At 36.3% G+C, this 22265-nt stretch overlaps 2 protein-coding genes across 4 annotated transcripts in view; both read right to left on the minus strand.

Annotated features, from left to right (window-relative positions):
- The window catches only part of LOC117203713 (uncharacterized), a 1186790-nt gene that overhangs the window by 410468 nt on the left and 754057 nt on the right, over window positions 1–22265 (minus strand). The window lies entirely within an intron of this gene.
- Window positions 1–22265, minus strand: part of ORC5 (origin recognition complex subunit 5) — a 78755-nt gene that overhangs the window by 21765 nt on the left and 34725 nt on the right. For 2 of the 3 annotated variants that reach the window (XM_004263376.3, XM_033439510.2), the window contains exon 12: window positions 18143–18253. The exons of the other annotated variant lie outside the window; for it this stretch is intronic. In XM_004263376.3, the coding sequence (XP_004263424.1) occupies window positions 18143–18253 (111 nt within the window). The remainder of the gene's footprint in view (window positions 1–18142; window positions 18254–22265) is intronic. 3 annotated transcript variants of the gene reach the window in all.

Consider the following 22265-nt stretch of genomic DNA (forward strand, 5'->3'; position numbering starts at 1 on the left):
AAGTGTCCACACACTAGGAAGCCCCTTCGCGGGTGGAGACTTCGGGAGGCGGAGTGGGGGAGCTTGGGAGCCGCGGAGGAGAGCACAGCAACAGGGGTGCGGAGGGCAAAGCTGACAGATTCCAGCGCAGAGGATCGGGCCGACCGGCACTCGCCAGCCGAGAGGCTTGTCTGCTCGCCCGCCCGGGCGGGCGGGACTGGGAGCTGAGGCTCCGGCTTTTGTCGGAGCGCCGGGAGAGGACTGAGGTTGGCGGCGTGAACACAGCCTGCAGGGCGTTAGTGCCCGCGGCTAGCCGGGAGAGAGTCCGGGGAGAAGTTTGGAACTGCCGAAGAGGCAAGAGACTTTTACGTCCCTCTTTGTTTCCTGGTGCACGAGGAGAGGGGATTAAGAACGCTGCTTGAGAGAGCTCCAGGGACGGGCGCGAGCCGCGGCTAAAAGTGCGGAGCCCAGAGACAGACATGAGACGCTAGAGCCGCTGCTGCCGCCACCGGGAGGCCTGTGTGTGAACACAGGTCACTAGCCACACGCCCTTCCGGGGAGCCTGTGCAGCCCGCCACTGCCAGGGTCCCGGGATCCAGGGACAACTCCCCCGGGAGAACGCACAGGCGCGCCTCAGGCTGCAACGTCTCGCCGGCCTCTGCCGCCGCAGGCCCACCCCACACTCCGTGCCCCTCCCTACCCCCGGGCCTGAGTGAGCCAGAGCCTCTGAATCAGCGGCTCCTTTAACCCCGTCCTGTCTGAGCAAAGAACAGACGCCCTCCGGCGACCTACACGCACAGGCGGGGCTAAATCCAAAGCTGAGCCCCTGGGAACTGTGAGAACAAAGAAGAGAAAGGGAAATCTCTCCCAGCAGCCTCAGAAGCAGCGGATTAAAGCTCCACAATCAACTTGATATACCCTGCATCTGTGGAATACCTGAATAGACAACGAATCATCCCAAATTAAGGAGTCCTGTGGATGAAAGGCGCTTGGTGCTGCAGCCAGGAGTCAGTGCTGTGCCTCTGAGGTGGGAGAGCCAACTTCAGGACACTGATCCACAAGAGACCTCCCAGCTGCACATAATATCAAACAGCAAAAATCTCCGAGAGATCTCCATCTCAATGCCAGCACCCAGCTTCACTCAACGACCAGCAAGCAACAGTGCTGGACATCCTATGCCAAACAACTAGCAAGACAGGAACACAACCCCACCCATTAGCAGAGAGGCGGCCCAAAATCATAATAAGTCTACAGACACCCCAAAACACACCACCAGACGTGGACCTGCCCACCAGAAAGACAAGATCTAGCCTCATCCACCAGAACACAGGCACTAGTACCCTCCACCAGGAAGCCTACACAACCCACTGAACCAACCTTAGCCACTGGGGACAGACACAAAAAACAACAGGAACTACGAACCTTCAGCCTGCAAAAAAGGAGACCACAAACACAGTAAGATAAGCAAAATGAAAAGACAGAAAAACACACAGCAGATGAAGGAGCAAGATAAAAACCCATCAGACCTAACAAATGAAGAGGAAATAGGCAGTCTACCTGAAAAAGAATTCAGAATAATGATAGTAAAGTTGATCCGAAATCTTGGAGATAGAATGGACAATAGAATGGACAAAATGCAAGAATCAGTTAACAAGGACCTAGAAGAACTAAAGATGAAACAAGCAACGATGAACAACACAATAAATGAAATTAAAAGTACTCTAGATGGGATCAATAGCAGAATAACTGAGGCAGAAGAACGGATAAGTGACCTGGAAGATAAAATAGTGGAAATAACTACTGCAGAGCAGAATAAACAAAAAAGAATGAAAAGAACTGAGGACAGTCTCAGAGACCTCTGGGACAACATTAAACGTACCAACATTCGAATTATAGGGGTTCCAGAAGAAGAAGAGAAAAAGAAAGGGACTGAGAAAATATTTGAAGAGATTATAGTTGAAAACTTCCCTAATATGGGAAAGGAAATAGTTAATCAAGTCCAGGAAGCACAGAGAGTCCCATACAGGATAAATCCAAGGAGAAATACGCCAAGACACATATTAATCAAACTGTCAAAAATTAAATACAAAGAAAACATATTAAAAGCAGCAAGGGAAAAACAACAAATAACACACAAAGGAATCCCCATAAGGTTAACAGCTGATCTTTCAGCAGAAACTCTGCAAGCCAGAAGGGAGTGGCAGGACATATTGAAAGTGTTGAAGGAGAAAAACCTGCAACCAAGATTACTCTACCCAGCAAGGATCTCATTCAGATTTGATGGAGAAATTAAAACCTTTACAGACAAGCAAAAGCTGAGAGAGTTCAGCACCACCAAACCAGCTCTACAACAACTGCTAAAGGAACTTCTCTAGGCAAGAAACACAAAAGAAGGAAAAGACCTACAATAACAAACCCCAAACAATTAAGAAAATGGGAATGGGAACACACATATCGATAATTACCTTAAATGTAAATGGACTAAATGCTCCCACCAAAAGACACAGATTGGCTGAATGGATACAAAAACAAGACCCATATATTTGCTGTCTACAAGAGACCCACTTCAGACCTAGAGACACATACAGACTGAAAGTAAGGGGATGGAAAAAGGTATTTCATGCAAATGGAAACCAAAAGAAAGCTGGAGTAGCAATTCTCGTATCAGACAAAATAGACTTTAAAACAAAGACTATTAGAAGAGACAAAGAAGGACACTACATAATGATCAAGGGATCGATCCAAGAGGAAGATATAACAATTGTAAATATTTATGCACCCAACATAGGTGCACCTCAATACATAAGGCAAATACTGACAACCATAAAAGGGGAAATCGACAGTAACACATTCATAGTAGGGGACTTTAACACCCCACTTTCACCAATGGACAGATCATCCAAAATGAAAATAAATAAGGAAACACAAGCTTTAAATGATACATTAAATGAGATGGAGTTAATTGATATTTATAGGACATTCCATCCAAAAACAACAGAATACACATTTTTCTCAAGTGCTCATGGAACATTCTCCAGGATAGATCATATCTTGGGTCACAAATCAAGCCTTGGTAAATTTAAGAAAATTGAAATTGTATCAAGTATCCTTTCCGACCACAACGCTATGAGACTCGATATCAATCACAGGAGAAGATCTGTAAAAAATACAAACACATGGAGGCTAAACAATACACTACTTAATAACGAAGTGATCACTGAAGAAATCAAAGGGGAAATCAAAAAATACCTAGAAACAAATGACAATGGAGACACGACGACTCAAAATCTATGGGATGCAGCAAAAGCAGTTCTAAGAGGGAAGTTTATAGCAATACAATCTTACCTTAAGAAACAGGAAACATCTCGAATAAACAACCTAACCTTGCACCTAAAGCAATTAGAGAAAGAAGAACAAAAAAACCCCAAAGTTAGCAGGAGGAAAGAAATCATAAAAATCAGATCAGAAATAAATGAAAAAGAAATGAAGGAAACGATAGCAAAGATCAATAAAACTAAAAGCTGGTTCTTTGAAAGGATAAACAAAATTGATCAACCATTAGCCAGACTCATCAAGAAAAAAAGGGAGAAGACTCAAATCAATAGAATTAGAAATGAAAAAGGAGAAGTAACAACTGACACTGCAGAAATACAAAAGATCATGAGAGATTACTACAAGCAACTCTATGCCAATAAAATGGACAACGTGGAAGAAATGGACAAATTCTTAGAAAGGCACAACCTGCCAAGACTGAATCAGGAAGAAACAGAAAATATGAACAGACCAATCACAAGCACTGAAATTGAAACTGTGATTAAAAATCTTCCAACAAGCAAAAGCCCAGGACCAGATGGCTTCACAGGCGAATTCTATCAAACATTTAGAGAAGAGCTATCACCTATCCTTCTCAGACTCTTCCAAAATATAGCAGAGGGAGGAACACTCCCAAACTCATTCTACGAGGCCACCATCACCCTGATACCAAAACCAGACAAGGATGTCACAAAGAAAGAAAACTACAGGCCAATATCACTGATGAACATAGATGCAAAGATCCTCAACAAAATACTAGCAAACAGAATCCAACAGCACATTAAACGGATCATACACCATGATCAAGTGGGGTTTATTCCAGGAATGCAAGGATTCTTCAATATACGCAAATCAATCAACGTGATACACCATATTAACAAATTGAAGGAGAAAAACCATATGATCATCTCAATAGATGCAGAGAAAGCTTTTGACAAAATTCAACACCCATTTATGATAAAAACCCTGCAGAAAGTAGGCATAGAGGGAACTTTCCTCAACATAATAAAGGCCATATATAACAAACCCACAGCCAACATCGTCCTCAATGGTGAAAAACTGAAAGCATTTCCACTAAGATCAGGAACAAGACAAGGTTGCCCACTCTCACCACTCTTATTCAACATAGTTTTGGAAGTTTTAGCCACAGCAATCAGAGAAGAAAAGGAAATAAAAGGAATCCAAATCGGAAAAGAAGAAGTAAAGCTGTCACTGTTTGCAGATGACATGATACTATACATAGAGAATCCTAAAGATGCTACCAGAAAACTACTAGAGCTAATCAATGAATTTGGTAAAGTAGCAGGATACAAAATTAATGCACAGAAATCTCTGGCATTCCTATACACTAAGGATGAAAAATCTGAAAGTGAAATCAAGAAAACACTCCCATTTACCATTGCAACAAAAAGAATAAAATACCTAGGAATAAACCTACCTAAGGAGACAAAAGACCTGTATGCAGAAAATTATAAGACACTGATGAAAGAAATTAAAAATGATACAAATAGATGGAGAGATATACCATGTTCTTGGATTGGAAGAATCAACATTGTGAAAATGACTCTACTACCCAAAGCAATCTACAGATTCAATGCAATCCCTATGAAACTACCACTGGCATTTTTCACAGAACTAGAACAAAAAATCTCACAATTTGTATGGAAACACAAAAGACCCCGAAGAGCCAAAGCAATCTTGAGAATGAAAAATGGAGCTGGAGGAATCAGGCTTCCTGACTTCAGACTATACTACAAAGCTACAGTAATCAAGACAGTATGGTACTGGCACAAAAACAGAAATATAGATCAATGGAACAGGATAGAAAGCCCAGAGATAAACCCACGCACATATGGTCACCTTATCTTTGACAAAGGAGGCAGAAATGTACAGTGGAGAAAGGACAGCCTATTCAATAAGTGGTGCTGGGAAAACTGGACAGCTACATGTAAAAGTATGAGATTAGATCACTCCCTAACACCATACACAAAAATAAGCTCAAAATGGATTAAAGACCTAAATGTAAGGCCAGAAACTATCAAACTCTTAGAGGAAAACATAGGCAGAACACTCTATGACATAAATCACAGCAAGATCCTTTTTGACCCACCTCCTAGAGAAATGGAAATAAAAACAAAAGTAAACAAATGGGACCTAATGAAACTTAAAAGCTTTTGCGCAGCAAAGGAAACCATAAAGAAGACCAAAAGACAACCCTCAGAATGGGAGAAAATATTTGCAAATGAAGCAACTGACAAAGGATTAATCTCCAAAATTTATAAGCAGCTCATGCAGCTTAATAACAAAAGAACAACCCAATCCAAAAATGGGCAGAAGACCTAAATAGACATTTCTCCAAAGAAGATATACAGAGTGCCAACAAACACATGAAAGAATGCTCAACATCACTAATCATTAGAGAAATGCAAATCAAAACTACAATGAGATATCATCTCACACCAGTCAGAATGGCCATCATCAAAAAATCTAGAAACAATAAATGCTGGAGAGGGTGTGGAGAAAAGGGAACCCTCTTACACTGTTGGTGGGAATGTAAATTGATACAGCCACTGTGGAGAACAGTATGGAGGTTCCTTAAAAAGCTACAAATAGAACTACCATATGACCCAGCAATCCCACTACTGGGCATATACCCTGAGAAAACCATAATTCAAAAAGAGTCATGTACCAAAATGTTCATTGCAGCTCTATTTACAATAGCCCAGAGATGGAAACAACCTAAGTGTCCATCATCGGATGAATGGATAAAGAAGATGTGGCACATATATACAATGGAATATTACTCAGCCATAAAAAGAGATGAAATTGAGCTATTTGTAATGAGGTGGATAGACCTAGAGTCTGTCATACAGAGTGAAGTAAGTCAGAAAGAGAGAGACAAATACCGTATGCTAACACATATATATGGAATTTAAGAAAAAAAAAATGTCATGAAAAACCTAGGGGTGAAACAGGAATAAAGACACAGACTTACTAGAGAATGGACTTGAGGCTATGGGGAGGGGGAAGGGTAAACGGTGACAAAGCAATAAAGAGGCATGGACATGTATACACTACCAAACGTAAGGTAGATAGCTAGTGGGAAGCAGCCGCATAGCACAGGGAGATCAGCTCGGTGCTTTGTGACCGCCTGGAGGGGTGGGATAGGGAGGGTGGGAGGGAGGGTGACGCAAGCAGGAAGAGATATGGGAACATATGTATATATATAACTGATTCATTTTGTTGTGAAGCTGAAACTAACATACCATTGTAAAGCAATTATGCTCCAATAAAGATGTTTAAAAAAAAATATATATATATGTACATGTAAAACACACACAAAAAAAAAAAAAAGAAAATGGGTTTTCTTTTTCAAAGTGAGGGTTTAGATTTTGTGCTAGGAAATACAGAATAAAGTTTAAAAAGAAAGTTGTACAAAAAGTCAGTCTCTTTACCTCTAAGTTTTAGCCATGTTTCCATTGATGTTTCTCCTCAAAATATAAATTCTGGTTTTTACTCCTTGGTTTAAAATCAACAAACAAAACTAAAAATCTGAAGCATCTTACTATCAAAGAGAATAATATTTCCGTAGTCTTTATACACACACACACACATATACATCCATAAACATATAAATGTAACATATTGACACTAATTAAAGGATTTTATTTTACTTTAGCTTAAAATAATCAGTCTACCTAATTCAAAAGCCAAAATATTTATTTTTTTCCCTCTAGCACCTATGTCATGACTGAGGCATTCACAAAGAAAAATAAAAGCTAAAAACCTCCTTAAACATAAAATGTGTTAAAATTTACATCTTTAATGGGGTTCTACAATATTTGCTTAGTTAATCTTTGCTCTGTGTACTATTATGTTCTTTGTTCTCATCCATCTAGGGGATGAGCTGATTATTTATGTCTTAACAATAGGAGTTCATGTACCACAGGGAGGATTTTTTTTCTTAATCCGAGAGGCAGTCACTAACAAGCTTCAGCTGGAAGTGCTTGATGTTAAAACAGTGTGAACCTGTTCCTGGGCTAATAAACTATGTTCTTTCTGCCAACAAAAGGAAATCAATTTACAACTGTAATTAAATTTTAACACGCTCATTATTTTTATACTTTCATAGGTTAGTATATATGTCAACTGATTTGTGAAATATCCTATCCTGCTTGTTTTGGAAGAGCTTTACAATCTGAAACATTAAATTATTTAAATAAAAAAACATGTCGGTGTATGAGGTCCACCCAACCCAACAAGCAACACATTTGATCTGATTTCAGGCAATGTGATAATTCATGAACACATGGCATATATCAAGAAGAGTTCAACCGACATTTTTATGCATACAAAGGAGAGGTGGTGAGTGCAGCAACGGAAGGGAGGGAAATACTCTCTTTTATTTTATCTTATTTTAAAGTAATTCGACTTAAAAATCATCACAGTGGGGCTTCCCCAGTGGTGCAGTGGTTAAGAAACCACCTGCCGATGCAGGGGACACAGTTCAAGCCCTGGTCTGAGAAGATCCCACATGCCGCGGAGCAACTAAGCCCGTGAGCCACAACTACTGAGCCCGCATGCCACAACTACTGAAGCCCATGCACCTAGAGCCATGCTCTGCAACGAAAAGCCACCACAATGTGAAACGCGCACCGCAACGAAGAGTAGAGCCCGCTCGCCACAACTAGAGAAAGCCTGCGTGCAGCAACGAAGACCTAATGCAGCCAAAAATAAATAAGTAAATAAATATATTTTAAAAAAAGCATCACCGTGAATTTGTATTAAAAAAAAAGGGCAGGGAACGGACTGTTACTCTTCAAAACACTCAGATAAACAAAAAGTGATATGAATGTTTATACCTAGAGGAACTAAAGATAGCACCTCTAATCTCTGGAACTTTTTAGCATACAGATGACTGCAGATCTTTAGTATCCAGGAAGACCTTAACTTCATGCTTAGAAGAATGCGAAGTCGTTCATTCAATGAGTGAATCCCATGTTCAAGGCACAGTGCAAGAGACACAAAAATGAAGACAAAGTCTGTGCCCTCAAAGAATTCAGGGTATCAGGTGAGACAAACATATAATACAATGGCAATAACACAATATGAGTGCTATACTAGTGATATGGATAAATCCAATTACCTGACTTTAGAAAAGGTAATGACTAATAGGAAGGGAGGCAAAATGTGAATTCACTGAGAAATGGCATTTGGGGGGTGGACCACGAAACGTAAAAGAGAGTTCAACAGTGGGGAGGACGGCACATGTAACAACACAACAAGGCAAACGGGTGTGCTTTCAGCGAGGAAAGCACCTTACTGTGAATGGTGTACAAGATGAATAAAGACAGTGGCAGAAAATAGTGCCAGTCTCTGAAGGGCCTCACAAGAAATGCTATGAAATGTAGACTTGGTTCTGTAGATAACGCAACTCACTAAAAAAGCATAAGCAGAAAAATAAAACCATATTTATTTTTTAAGATTTTTGCTGATGACTATGCAAAATGAATTTGAAGATGTCAGTGTCAGGGAGACCAGTTAGGACAGTGTTGCAATGGTCTAACTAAGAAGTAATGAAGCTGTGGATTTAAGGCAATGGCAGTGGAGGTGGGAAGACAGGAATAAGTTTGAGACATTTGTGTTTAGGAAGAAAAACAGACTGGGCTTGCTGAACAACTAAGTGAAGTGAAAACAAAAGAGGGTTCAGAGACAATTTTTCCATTTAATGAAACTAAAAACTAGAAACTGTATTATCTTTGTTTTTCTAGTACCTAACATTGTGCACGCCACGAAGTATGTGCTTAGTAAAGGATGAACAAGTAAATGACAAGTTTTGAAACTTAGGTAAGGCTGAAAAAATCACAGGAAAAGGTTTAGAGAATACTTCGGTTTGGGATATATCAGGTGTTGATAAACATGGCACATTCAGGTCTGATTGTTCTGTTGGCAATCTGGGTCCAGAGATAGAGAAAAAGGACTAGAAATACAGAATTCAAAAGTTATCAGCAAAGGATTTCCCTGGTGGTCCAGTGGTTAAGAATTGGTCTTGCAATGCAGGGAAAGCCGGTTCGATCCCTGGTCGAGGAACTAAGATCCCACATGCCCGCACACCGCAACTACTGAGCCCGCATGCTCTGGAGCCAGTGTGCCACAACTAGAGAGAAGCCCACACACCGCAACAAAGAGCCCGGGTACCTCAACGAAAGATTCTGCGTGCTGCAGCTAAGACCCAACACGACCAAAAAAATATATCAGTAAATAAGTATTAAAAAGAAAAAGTTATCAGCATACACATAGCATTTGAAGCCAAGGGAATACATAAGACACTCCCAGATAAACCTAGTTCCCCTTCTTATTCCTAATTATTGGAAATTCAGCTCTCCACCACTATTCAGTGGCCAAGGTGAGAGAACACCTTAGGTTCTAGAGGTGACTTGGGAACAAGGACCTTAATTTCTCATATAGGGGAAAGGACAAGGACTTGGTGTAGCACTAGCTCATGAAAAATGTCCACTATGGGCAGATGAGGCCAATATCCTCCAAAGGACTCGGATTAGTTGTGAGCTGACAAGGAATCAGGACAATTTCTCATTGGAAACCCCCTTAAGCATCAACATTTCTTTTAATCAACTTTTTACAGAGTATTTTAAAACGTAGTACACATTTCCATAATGTAGATTTTTTCCAAATCATTTAACTCCTAAACTGTTCTTATTAAAACTCCTATCCTCATTAAAACAATCCAGTCATAGAGCTCTAAGGTATGCATTTGCCTATATAGTCTCTGTACTAACAGATTTACTTGGATAGTCATGTATAAGCACATACCATATAAACTTTTTTGTCGGTGCTTTCAGCAAAATATTTGCAAAATCAAATAAAATTTATTGGTGTTCAATATTTTTCCCCAAAAATTGTGAATAAAGGGTATACATTTGGTATATTTATTAGAAAGGTAGTCATAAAATATTGCCTACAAAAGGTTCCAAGATATTATTTTATTCAACAGTTGAAAGCATAATTTATGCAGTATATCTACCCCTTAGGCAGTATTTTACATGTCACCCTTAAGCAATGGTTCCATTTCTCTAGAGTTCAGTAAACATGCCTACTGCTGGGCTGATACATTCACTGAAGAAATTTAACACCAGATTTAGGGAAGCCAGGAGAAAGGCAGGGGTAAACACTGTCCTTTTACAAATGAAAATGAGAAAGATTCTATCCCTGGGCAACAGAGTAAAATATACTTGTGCTTTTTATTACCCTTGGTTATACTGAGTATTCCTTACAACAATAGTGCAGCTGGTGAAAATCTTAGTTCAGCTTTACTCTTTCCAAATATGAAGCACGACAAAACGGTTTTTAAAAAGTCTCCTGAGATAGACACCTACTACAGAGTGGTCTGAGAGGCAGAATGGTAATACACCCACACCAAGGGTAGTAGGAGATTTCAGAATCTAATTTACTGCACCAGTGGAGACACAGCATCACGATGGTAAGGTTCTTCCCTGCTAGAGAAGAGCCCGCCTCTATCAAACAGCACCCCTGCTGACCTATTCATCAGCAAAGTAGGCATTAAGTAAGGCTCTTGCACTATCTATGGAATGGAATGCCTCACAATTTCAGTTGTCGTTAAGAAAAAAACATAGTAAGATTATTAGAAAACGTTAGCGTTTCGGATATTTCCTGTGATTTACATAATATACCTTAATGGCATCAAGCATTTCAGTTGTATATTATAGAGACACTGGAATGCTGCTACAAGTCAAATGAAACAGAAAAATTGCAAAAGAAGAGCTTTTCACATTTTCTAATAATCTAGTAACCAGGGAATTTGTTTTTAGGAAAACTGCCCCTTTTGTTCACCAACTTCATTATCTATAAACTAATTCTCATACTTAAATCACTTCGTATGAATATCTTATATAGCTAGATTTTAGGATATTACGTTTCATATTTACAAGGTTCAAATTCTTATCTAAGCAATATATGCAAAGGATAGTATTTCATCAACTATGATTTCTGAAGTTCCGTGATTGTCATTTGATAAATATAATTACCTTTTAAAAAATATAAACCAAACAACTATAGTTTATATAATACACAAATTTTTTAAGATAAAGATGTTTTATAAGTCTATAAAATGAGTTTATTTGGTTAAAGTACTTTTGGTTAAAAATCTATAAAAGTAGTTTGAAATACTGCATATAAAAGAGTGACATAATAACTTTTAATCATAAGGTATCTGAAATGCAGCCATGTAACTTTAAAAAAAGCCACTTAGTTTATAATATGCTATGCATAATACACTACTTATTGTCCATAACTTAAGTTTCAAGTTTTAACTGATGGTTTGATACCAATGTCATAATTTAATTATTAACCAAATTTAGTTATGACATAGGCATCAAACAATTGTGCTCCATAACACTAAGTTCAAGGAATGTCAGAATGAAAATTTCAACAAATAGGTTTGTTATTTTACTTGGAAGAAGACATTTAAATATCTATATTATCAAATATCATGGACTACTGAGGTGAAAAATCCTATTTTTATATATTCACTTTACAAATTTAAGTATTAGTTTTCACTTCAAGTATTTAGGTATTAGTTCCTTCAGCACGAATTAATTTTTTTTTTAAACTCTTGTATAATCTGGAAGTTGCACACAATACTAATGAAGGGCAGAGGGAAGCCACAGACTGACCATAAGGTCCTTGAGGGCAAGAACTGCATTTTCTTGACTTTTGTATTCTCTTTACATAACACAGAGCATGGAACATAATAGGCCCTTAATAAACATCTGTTAAATGAAATTTTAAGCAAAGAAAACTTTAATTCCAACTACGGGAAAAAAGATCAATACTGACTGTGAATTTGAATTAAATTACATTTAAACACTTTTAATTAAATAAATACGGACAAAATCCCTTCACCTTAAAAAAAAACTGAAAATTATATAAATGTTCTATACATCTACCTATAGCTGAAGAAAAATGCCAAGTCTGTTTTTGGTTGAATACATAAATGTAACCAACCCTAAAATTTATAGCAAAAACATCTTCCTACAGCTATAGTAAACTAGAGATTAAGCGTCTACTTCAAAAACTTCCATACGTAAAATAACTAAATCATTTTGCTTTCTGATTAATGATAAATTCATTTCAAAAATACCAAAATAGGGCTTCCCTGGTGGCGCAGTGGTTAAGAATCCACCTGCCAATGCAGGGGACACAGGTTCAAGCCCTGGTCTGGGAAGATCCCACATGCTGCGGAGAAGCTAAGCCCATGCACCACAACTACTGAGCCTGCACTCTAGAGCCCACGAGCCACAACTACTAAAGCCCGCACACTCTAGGGCCCGTGCTCTGCAACAAGAGAAGCCACCGCAATGAGAAGCCCGCGCACCACAATGAAGAGTAGCCTCTGCTCGCCGCAACTAGAGAAAGCCCGCGTGCAGTAACAAAGACCCAACACAACCAGCCAAACAAACAAACATAAAATTATTTTAAAAACCCAAAATAATTAGTTTAAATATATCCTTACCACAAACCAACACTTAAAAGAGCAAAAAGCATAAGGTTAACTAAATGCTATTACAATTAATGCAACACTTGTGGGAAAAGATCAAGTTGATTTATGACTAAAAAACTAAACTGATATAACAAACGTAAGTCCAAATATATTCTAATATATAGTATCATGATGTGAGTTCAAAAGAAAATGGAAATGTGTATTTTTGAAAAAATATATATATTACTACACTTTGCTCCATAATGCTTATTTATACTCTTGAAAATAAATTTAAAAGGACATTTTAACTTAATTTTTTTCTTATTAAATTATGCACAACTAAATAGGAAACGATTCAGAAATTAAATATTACTGAAAATACAACTTGTCAATTTGGTACACAGAACTAAAGAACTATGCTCCTTTTCTCATTTTTCACTTGTTTCTTGAAATTAATTCAGAGTGCACTGTTTCTTACAATTAATAAAAAAAAAACTTACTATTTTAAACCTCCCAAACTGTAGAATTACAGTGAATTACCTTCAAGAGTAATTTCTCAAAATGCTAACTGATCAAATAAAATCAATAATAATATGTGATATAAGTATATGTGTAATTGAATGTCCTTAACTTTTTAAAGATAATTTTCCTTTTAAAAGTCACTTTAGAAACCTGTACCAATAATTTCAGAAATAAACTCTTCAGCAATTTTATCCTCTGGGAAAATATACAGCAATATGGCTTAATATTTCATTTTATTTTAATTTAATTTTATTTATTTACTTATTTTTGGCTGCGTTGGGTCTTCGTTACTGTGCGCGGGCTTCCTCTAGTTGCAGCGAGTGGGGGCTACTCTCCGTTGCGGTGCGTGGGCTTCTCATTGCGGTGGTTTCTCATTGCGGAGCACGGTCTCTAGGTGCACGGGCTTAGTTGCTCCGCGGCATGTGGGATCCTCCCGGACCGGGGCTTGAACCCATGTCCCCTGCATTGGCAGGCGGATTCTTAACCACTGCGCTACCAGGGAAGTCCCAATATTTTAAAATAAATGATATATCTGACAATCTTAAAGAACTGTTCTCCTACTGCCTTCACCTAACTACAAGAGTATGGAGGGGGTAGGCCAGGTTGAGTAAGAGAAGATACAGAAATATCAAAACAATGAAATAAACAATTCAAAAGTTTCCAAACAATTTATCATTTTTCTTCAAGACAAAAAAAGATAAATTAAAAGCATAACCTGGTTTTAATATACTTTTGAAAAAAAGGCAATTCAATATTTTTTAAAGATAATAAATCGTCTTCAAAAATGTATCTCATAACTAACTTTTGAAGGTAATACCTACACAAATTACCATTTCTTGCTTATAAATAAATGGTATTCTATTTATATTCTACCACTTATAAATAAATGGTATTCTATTTACATTCTATTCGTGCTGACAGGAGAAAAGAATGAAAACACCAGAATTAATGATTCCTCATTCATGAAGTTTAGGTATATATAGAAAGGCTACATTTATTTTATTTGAATGAATTTTTTAAAATGACCCATGATCATGAATGTAAAATTGTATAAAGATTTGGATAAGATGAATAAAGAAATTGAGAAGAATGCCAACTACAATACACTACTATTACTCAACTATTATGAATTTGACTATTATTCTCAATTGGACTTTTAATAATATTAGAGATTCCTTAAGCTACTATTTTTATAACTTCATGACAGAATAGATTTAAACAGATTTAAATGAATGTGATGGAAATAAAATTTTGCTTCAAAAGGATTTTGAATGTATATACCACAATTAATCAATTTACTATATGTGAAAAATTATACATAATTATGTAACTGGTAAATGAAGCTATAAAATAACACATTACTGTAAAGCAAATCCTTAAAACAGTTGCAGTTAGACAAAATGAATAGAAAAATAATACTTTACCATCTCATATAGACATATTATAACCAATAAAAAGCAATTTGGTTCCAGGTGGAAAATATTCATGCAAAACAATTCCTTACCAATTTTATTTACATTTTCATGAAATTGTAAAAGTGTGAGCGTGCGCACATAACATTAAATATCTTCAGGCAAATTTGTTTTGCAAATAAACTAATGTGTTAAATTAACAAACAGCTCTCTCTAAATATCAAAGACAATATTAACAAGTAAAGCTAGGTTTTCCTGCTCATTTTAAAGCTAGAATGCAACAATATTGCCATCTAGTGTTCATATCAAGTACTTCCAATACAAATGTGGTCATATTCTTGTTTTGCACTTAAAAAATTGTGTACAGGTTAAATACAAATTGTCATTCCTATGGGCAAGAGTACAGTTTTGATGGATAAATAAAAGGAGAAAAATAGAAAACGTCACTAAGAGATAATGGGAAGAAAAAATATAAGGCACGTGGGATAAATACCTTTCTTTTGGATGCAATTTCTGCCACATTTTGTTTTTAAACATGGTATACGTTATCTGATTTTCTTTGGTACTCTACTGACCAAACAAAAGTAAAGGTAAACTTCCTAGGGCTAGTTATACAGTCACCCCTCAGTAACTGCTGGGGATTGGTTCCAGGATACCACCCACCACGCCTCCATACCAAAACCCAAGGATGCTCAAGTCCCTTATATAAAACAGCATAGTATTTGCACATAACCTATGCACATCCTCCCATACACTTAAACCTTCTCTAGATTACTTATACTACCTACTACAATGTAAATGCTATGTAAATAGTTGTAAATTCTATGTAAATAGTTGCCAGTGAGGCAAATTCAAGTTTTGCTTTTCTGAACTTTCTGGATTTTTTTTTCCTGAATATTTTCAATCTGTGGTTGGTTGAATCTGTGGATACAGAACCTACGAATATGGAGGGATGACTGTAACTATCCCTTTGTACCGCCCCCCGGCCCCACCTGTGTCCCAAATGAAATCACTGAGATCAAGTCCTAAATGATTTCTCATCAAATAAACATAAGTTCATTTAAAGCAGTGTTTTAAATATACAAAATTTATTTTGATTACTGCTAGTTAGAAGAGATAAAGAATAAAAAGACTGAGGTTGTTAACGCTGAAAAGAATTTAGCTTCATTAAAAATTAAGATACATTTGGGGCTAAATTGTTTAATTACAACATTATAGGCATTATAGAAAACAAAGACTGGTGACATTGTTCATCTATAATCAAAGCCTCAGAGTAGCTAGTAGATCTCTAAATCAGCAGCCTATCATTTTTGATTGTCCATCCCTATAAACCTAGACCTGCTGCTAGGAAATGCTCTACCAATGTTAGGTACCATATGTAAGGTGTGACGTGTGGTGGTGGCAGTATTAGTACTGGATCAGAACTACAATGACTGCTACTACTGCTACAGTATAACCCCGCTTACTTTCAACTAATCTGGTGTGACACTTCACAACTGTGTCTTGCTTTTTTTCCTAGTCCCACACCTTTGGTCATATTATCCTCCCTCTTAGAGCTCTATAAATTCTATCCATTGGAAACAAGATGTCAGCTAATTTTACTATTATTTTTCCTTTTTTATTTACTCATTTTTGTACAACGAACATGTCGTATATAAATTAGAAACATTTAAAGAAAAAAATCCTACTGATTCTCTATAGCCCGGCCCCATTTTTCACCTTTCCTGTGATACCTTCAAGTTCTCTCCTCTTGTCCAATCCAAAAGTGATCTCTTTCTACTCTAAACTTCTCAGCAGCCCTATCTAGCATTCACTTACAGCCTTACAATATTACTTCTATGTACATGTTTTTTTATCCCCCTCCCAGAATAAATTATAAGCTCTCTGGAAGAAAGAAATGCACATTTATTATCCTTCTTTGTGTCTCCCACAAACATAATTTTTGGGGACCCAAGAAATATTAATCACATGTGATACAAACACCTTTCTGCTCTGTTTAGAAGCACTGTCTCCTTCACTTCCCTAGGCTTTAATTCTCAAAGATTTACTCATTTTGTCATGGTGGGAAAATCACTGAATCTCTCTGAGGCTCAATTCCTTACAATAAAGATCATAATACCTGATGTCTATTTCAGTTATTGCAACAGCAAAAACAAAACAAAAACCTCACATGTTATATGTAGAAAGCTACTAATAAAATGTACAGTTTGACTAAAAATTAATTTCAGACAAAAGCATTTAACTATGTATATACACATGCATACACACACACACACGGCAAAAAAATCCCTGTAATACAGATTAAAACTGAATTAGATTTTTAAAACTATCAGCATTAGGGCTACCATCCACCTACTCATCTAGCTAGTTATTTACGTAACCTAATAACTCACTAGACTACCCTTCTTCAAAAATGTAATAAATGTAGACACAATTTTCTATAAAGTTGACTTACATAAAAAATTATCTAACTTTAATGTCGAGCACACTGAGAACACAGCTATTTTTGGTCCCCAAAGACTTCTTTAAATGAAGAATCAAAAGTTACTATCACGCATTAGATTACAAAGTCTAATACCCATTCAGGAACCAAATTTATTTGAAGTGAATTAAAATGTAAATGCTATTATTTACATGTTTTTCAACCTAAAAACATATACATAAAATAAAATGCTCACTGAAACATCTGAGGTGACTGCTTTTCAATAAATACTAGTTACATCATTTGGTTTTTCTTCTATCCATTCATACCATGTGCTAAGTGCTGTTTTTCTGGACCATTTAAGAAATCTACTGTAACTGCATTTTTAACAAATAGGTTTTTCTTAAATGTCACCTAAAAAAAGAACCTTAGCTACTTTATAAATGTCTTATTTCCTATTTTTATGCTACTGCTGCCCTCTAGTGAAAATTTTAAGAACTTAATCATTTTGGAAAATACATCATTTTTTAAAAAATGCATACTGTCAACCTGCAAAGTATATATATGAGGAATAAGAATATTATGGATTATTTTCTTATAAATACATTTCTAAATTTTTTCATTAAATTATATTTCTATATTATAATTCATCAATTTAATCATGAAGCCACTTTTTTATTTAATCAGCAAGATAATTATAATCATTTAAAAATTCCTTTATTGAGAAAAGAAAAAGACCAGAAACAACAAGTTGTTTCTATCATCAAATTATACCTTTAAATACATGCAATTCAGTAACACCCTCGAAAATTGCATATTTGGAATTTCAATTACTTACCAAGGACGTTGTTCATTATATAGTTAAATTAGTAACATATGCTGACCAAAAATCTAAATGCCTGGAACTCTACTGATCAAATTACCTGAAGAATTCCATAAAGGTAAAGATGATACATAATAACCGATCATTAACATTACCTGGGAGAAGATATTTGCTGTTGGAGCAACTCTGCTATCCACAATACTATATAATATTGCTAATAATCTGTCTAGTGGAAACGGTTTTGGTCCGAGGAGATGATTGCTTGTCTATAAGAAAAAAAGATCATGGATTTTCTTCTTACAGCAGAACACTCACTTTCTGTACTATAAATTCCAATAACAACATATTTACATTGTATATAGTTCCCCAAATAGGCTAATAAATCTAACTTGCAATCCCTAAAACTTTACCTGATATGATCATGATTTATCTTTCAACATTTTCTTCAAGATGTTCTGATTTACATCAACAAATATTAAAGGACTCACAAGTTACCCAGTCTAGGCCCGAACATCACCCCTATTTTGCTGTTGTAACCAGATGTTAAGTGACTTAGCCAAGTCATTTGTCAAGACAGTGTACAACCAAAACAAGGGTCTAGGCCCTAACCCCTAGACTAGAACTTACTACTAACTCCTCACCATTCCTCTTTGTGCCACTGCCTGAAAAATGTATTTATTCAACATTAATAGTTCTAAAAAGATCAGTTATAGTAAATACTAGCTTAGAAAATGAATGCAGTGTTTCATAGTATGTGAATAAGCTGTCAGTCAGAAACAATGTAAAATTTATTAAAAATTTTTAAGATTGTAAAACGTTCATACTTGTCTACAAAGTCAATGGTACAATTACTTGTCATTAGAAAACTGCAGTGCTCAAGGGTCTATAGATAATTAGATAATTCTATTAGATAATTTTAGTAGCAATGTAATAATTTAAGTACTCTATATGAGCAAGGGCAAATAAAATAAGAAGCTTTATTTACAAGCATGGGAATAACTATTTCTTTAAAAGAATGACTGTAAGTAAAAAAAAAACCTACTCAGAATTACAAAATGAAGTATTTACCTCAGCTATTTATATCTAAAACATAGTTTAGAAATCATTTTCCAGGTCTCAAAGTTTATATGCTTTTCTTATTAAATATTTCAAACATTTAGAAAAGAGATTCGTAAATACCAATGCAACCACCCACTTTTATCACATCCAAACATTATGCAATTTGTACAAAAAAAAGCATTAGATCACATTACAAACTGAAGCCCCCTTGCATCCCTCCCACATACCACTCTCCCCTTCCCTCCCTAGAGGGAACCACCATCCAGAATCTGGTGTTTTTATCATTTTCATGACAATTTTTAAACTACTACTGCTATATATGTGTCCATAAACAATATACAGCGTTGTCTGCATAATCTAATATCTCAAATAAATGATATCATTTTGGACATAACACTCTACCAAACTGCTTTTTTCCTTCAACATTGTTTTTGAGATTTATTCATTTTGATACATGTAGCTCTAGTCCATTTTTAAATTACCCTACAGAATTCCATTTCATGACAAATCAGTCTACCCTAAAAAATTAATCCCCATAATTCATCACAAAGAATACTGTGATGGCCAATTGTGTGCATTTCTCCTTGCACACGTGTGAACTTCTCTGTGGGAATGCGAACTTCTCTGTGGGAATGCTCGATTAAAGTAGGGGGCAGAGAATGCTATGTGTTCATCAACACTGCTTCTTCTTGGGCACATAGGAGGACTACATGTCTCAGTCTCTCCGGCAGTTAGATGGACGCCATCTGATTGAGTTCTGGCCAACAGAATATGGGTGGCAGCGATGTGAGCTACTACCAAACCTGGCCTTTCAAACCACTGGATCCTTTACTCTTCTTTACCTTTGGTGACAACTTAAGAGGCCACCATGTTCCACTTGACATCACTATACCACCATAAAAAAGGCCCACATAACTCATATCCAACTGTGTCGTGAGCAATATATATATATATATACACATATGAGCAATACATAACTTTTATGTTAAGCCACTGAGGGTTAGGGAGTTTGTTTTTCACTACACCACTGTCCAATCTATCCTGATCAATGTAAAGTACGTTCACATATTAACTTTATTAGGTATGACCAACCTGCAGAACACGCAGCCTCTTATTCTTCCATATTATCACCAACACTTGGAATCATCAGACATTTTTTTAGTTTTGCCAACCTCAGAGTGTAAAATAATACCTCAGTGTTGTTTAAAGTTGCATTTCTCTTATTAGTGAATGAGGGTGATAATCATGTTACATTTGTTAGACATTTCCAGTTCCTTTTTGTATCGTTTTATCCATTTATCTACTGAATTTTTGCCGCCTTCTTATTAGTTTGTATGAGCTTTAAAAATCCTAGATACTAATCATTATCAGGTGTATGAGTTCAAGAACAGTGGTTAAACATCAAGGTAGGCTTTGGATTCAGAAGTCCTGGAATTGGATGCTGGTTCTACCACATTAACTATGTATTCTTGGGCAAGTTACTAAATTTCTCTTTAATATTCAGTTTCCTCATCTAGAAAATAAGGACAATGATAGCAACTACATTTATTAGGTCATTGTGAGAATTAAGGAAGATCATATGTGGAGTTTAACAATGTTTGGCTTATACTGCTCAACAGCTTTTATTATCATCATCATGATATACTTGTTTATATGTATTTTCTACACAAATGCCTTGAAAACAGGAGATGTTTTATTTACCTTTTTCATCCCTAGCACTTGGGATTGTTAGTTAAATAAACGAATGGATGAAAGGATAATGAAGGAAATTGTATTAGAGGGAAGAAAGAAAAAAATAAAGGTAAATGTTGAGCTATCTAAATGGAACTGGTGTCCCTGTCCTCATTAACACTTAGAAGTGAATTGAGGTTAGTAAAAATTACCAAATTCCTGAAGTGTTGGGAATAAAGTGGGAGGCAATTCAGGCTGAGAATCACACTGTGAAATGCTGCTGACACTTTTCTGATTTTCACTTTTTATTTTGTGATTAGAAAACACATTTCCAATTTAAAATTAAAGTATTCTAGTGCCATGGAGGGCATATGACATTTATCTTCTTCACAGAACTGATTCTGTATGCTATAAATGCAAACTGGCTTCCCACCTAGAGAGAAAGCCAAAGTGTGAGAAATACCTCACTAGATTCGCTATAGCTTATTAGACAGAATGTACGAATGGAAGAAATAAGCGAAAAAAGAAACCAAATAAATGAGATAAAATGGAATGAAAACTGGTATCAAGCCAAACCAAGAAAAACAGAGATGGGAAAATAAACTTAGAGTTATAGATATTTATACCAGAAAAACTAAAACTAGGAACAATTAAAAGAAGTTTAATTGTGGGGAATGGGACTATGAGTGAGGAGAGGAAAAATGCTGCTTTTTCACATAAACTAAGTGGCAGATAATCTGGTATCACATACATGCATTAGGTGAATTGAAAAGCAAAATCTTAAAAAATGAGTGTCAACTGAGGATATACAGAGAAAAAGAATTATCAACTGAAGATACATAACAGATTTAAAACAACTGTTATAATTATTATTCGTGTGGTTTACTTTTAATGTTTGATGCCCTAATTGAGAGCTTCATGAGAGCAGAGACAATGGTTATTTTGTTCTCCACTACGTCCATAGCATCTAGCAGAGTGCATGGCATAGAGTAAGCATTCAATAAGATTTCAAAAAGAGAAGGAACAAAAATACAAAGAAACTACTAAGCGTACACAGATTTTAGTAACTAAGCTCAGATTTTAAAATGACATGAACCAAAGACAAAAGAGGCTAACACAAAAGTCAAATCTATAAGAATAACATCAGAAGAACTAGAGCTCACCTAGACTAAAGACAACTTCACAGTGTCTTTGCTCATACGGTTCCCTCCGTCAAGACTGTCTTCCTAGACTTGTACAAATCCACTCATTCCACAAGGATGGTCTAACGTGCCAGCTCTTTCACAGTCCTCACTGATCAGCACTAATATATCTCCCTCTTCAACATTCTTAAATAATTTTCTCTGTCTAAAGAATAAGGCCTAAAATTTTTAGCTTTATGTTCATTCTTAGGTTTCCTTCTTTCATTCATTCAATTTATTCATTTGTGCAATAAACACCCACCAATTACCACCAAGTGCCGAGATAACAGAGGTGAAGAGATGGGCTTTCTTCCTTTAACTGGTGAGTAAGGAAATTCCTCGACAGTTCGGCCTCAATTGATTTTTC

Source organism: Orcinus orca, chromosome 9 (genome assembly GCF_937001465.1).
Source record: "Orcinus orca chromosome 9, mOrcOrc1.1, whole genome shotgun sequence".
Lineage (NCBI taxonomy): Eukaryota > Metazoa > Chordata > Mammalia > Artiodactyla > Delphinidae > Orcinus > Orcinus orca.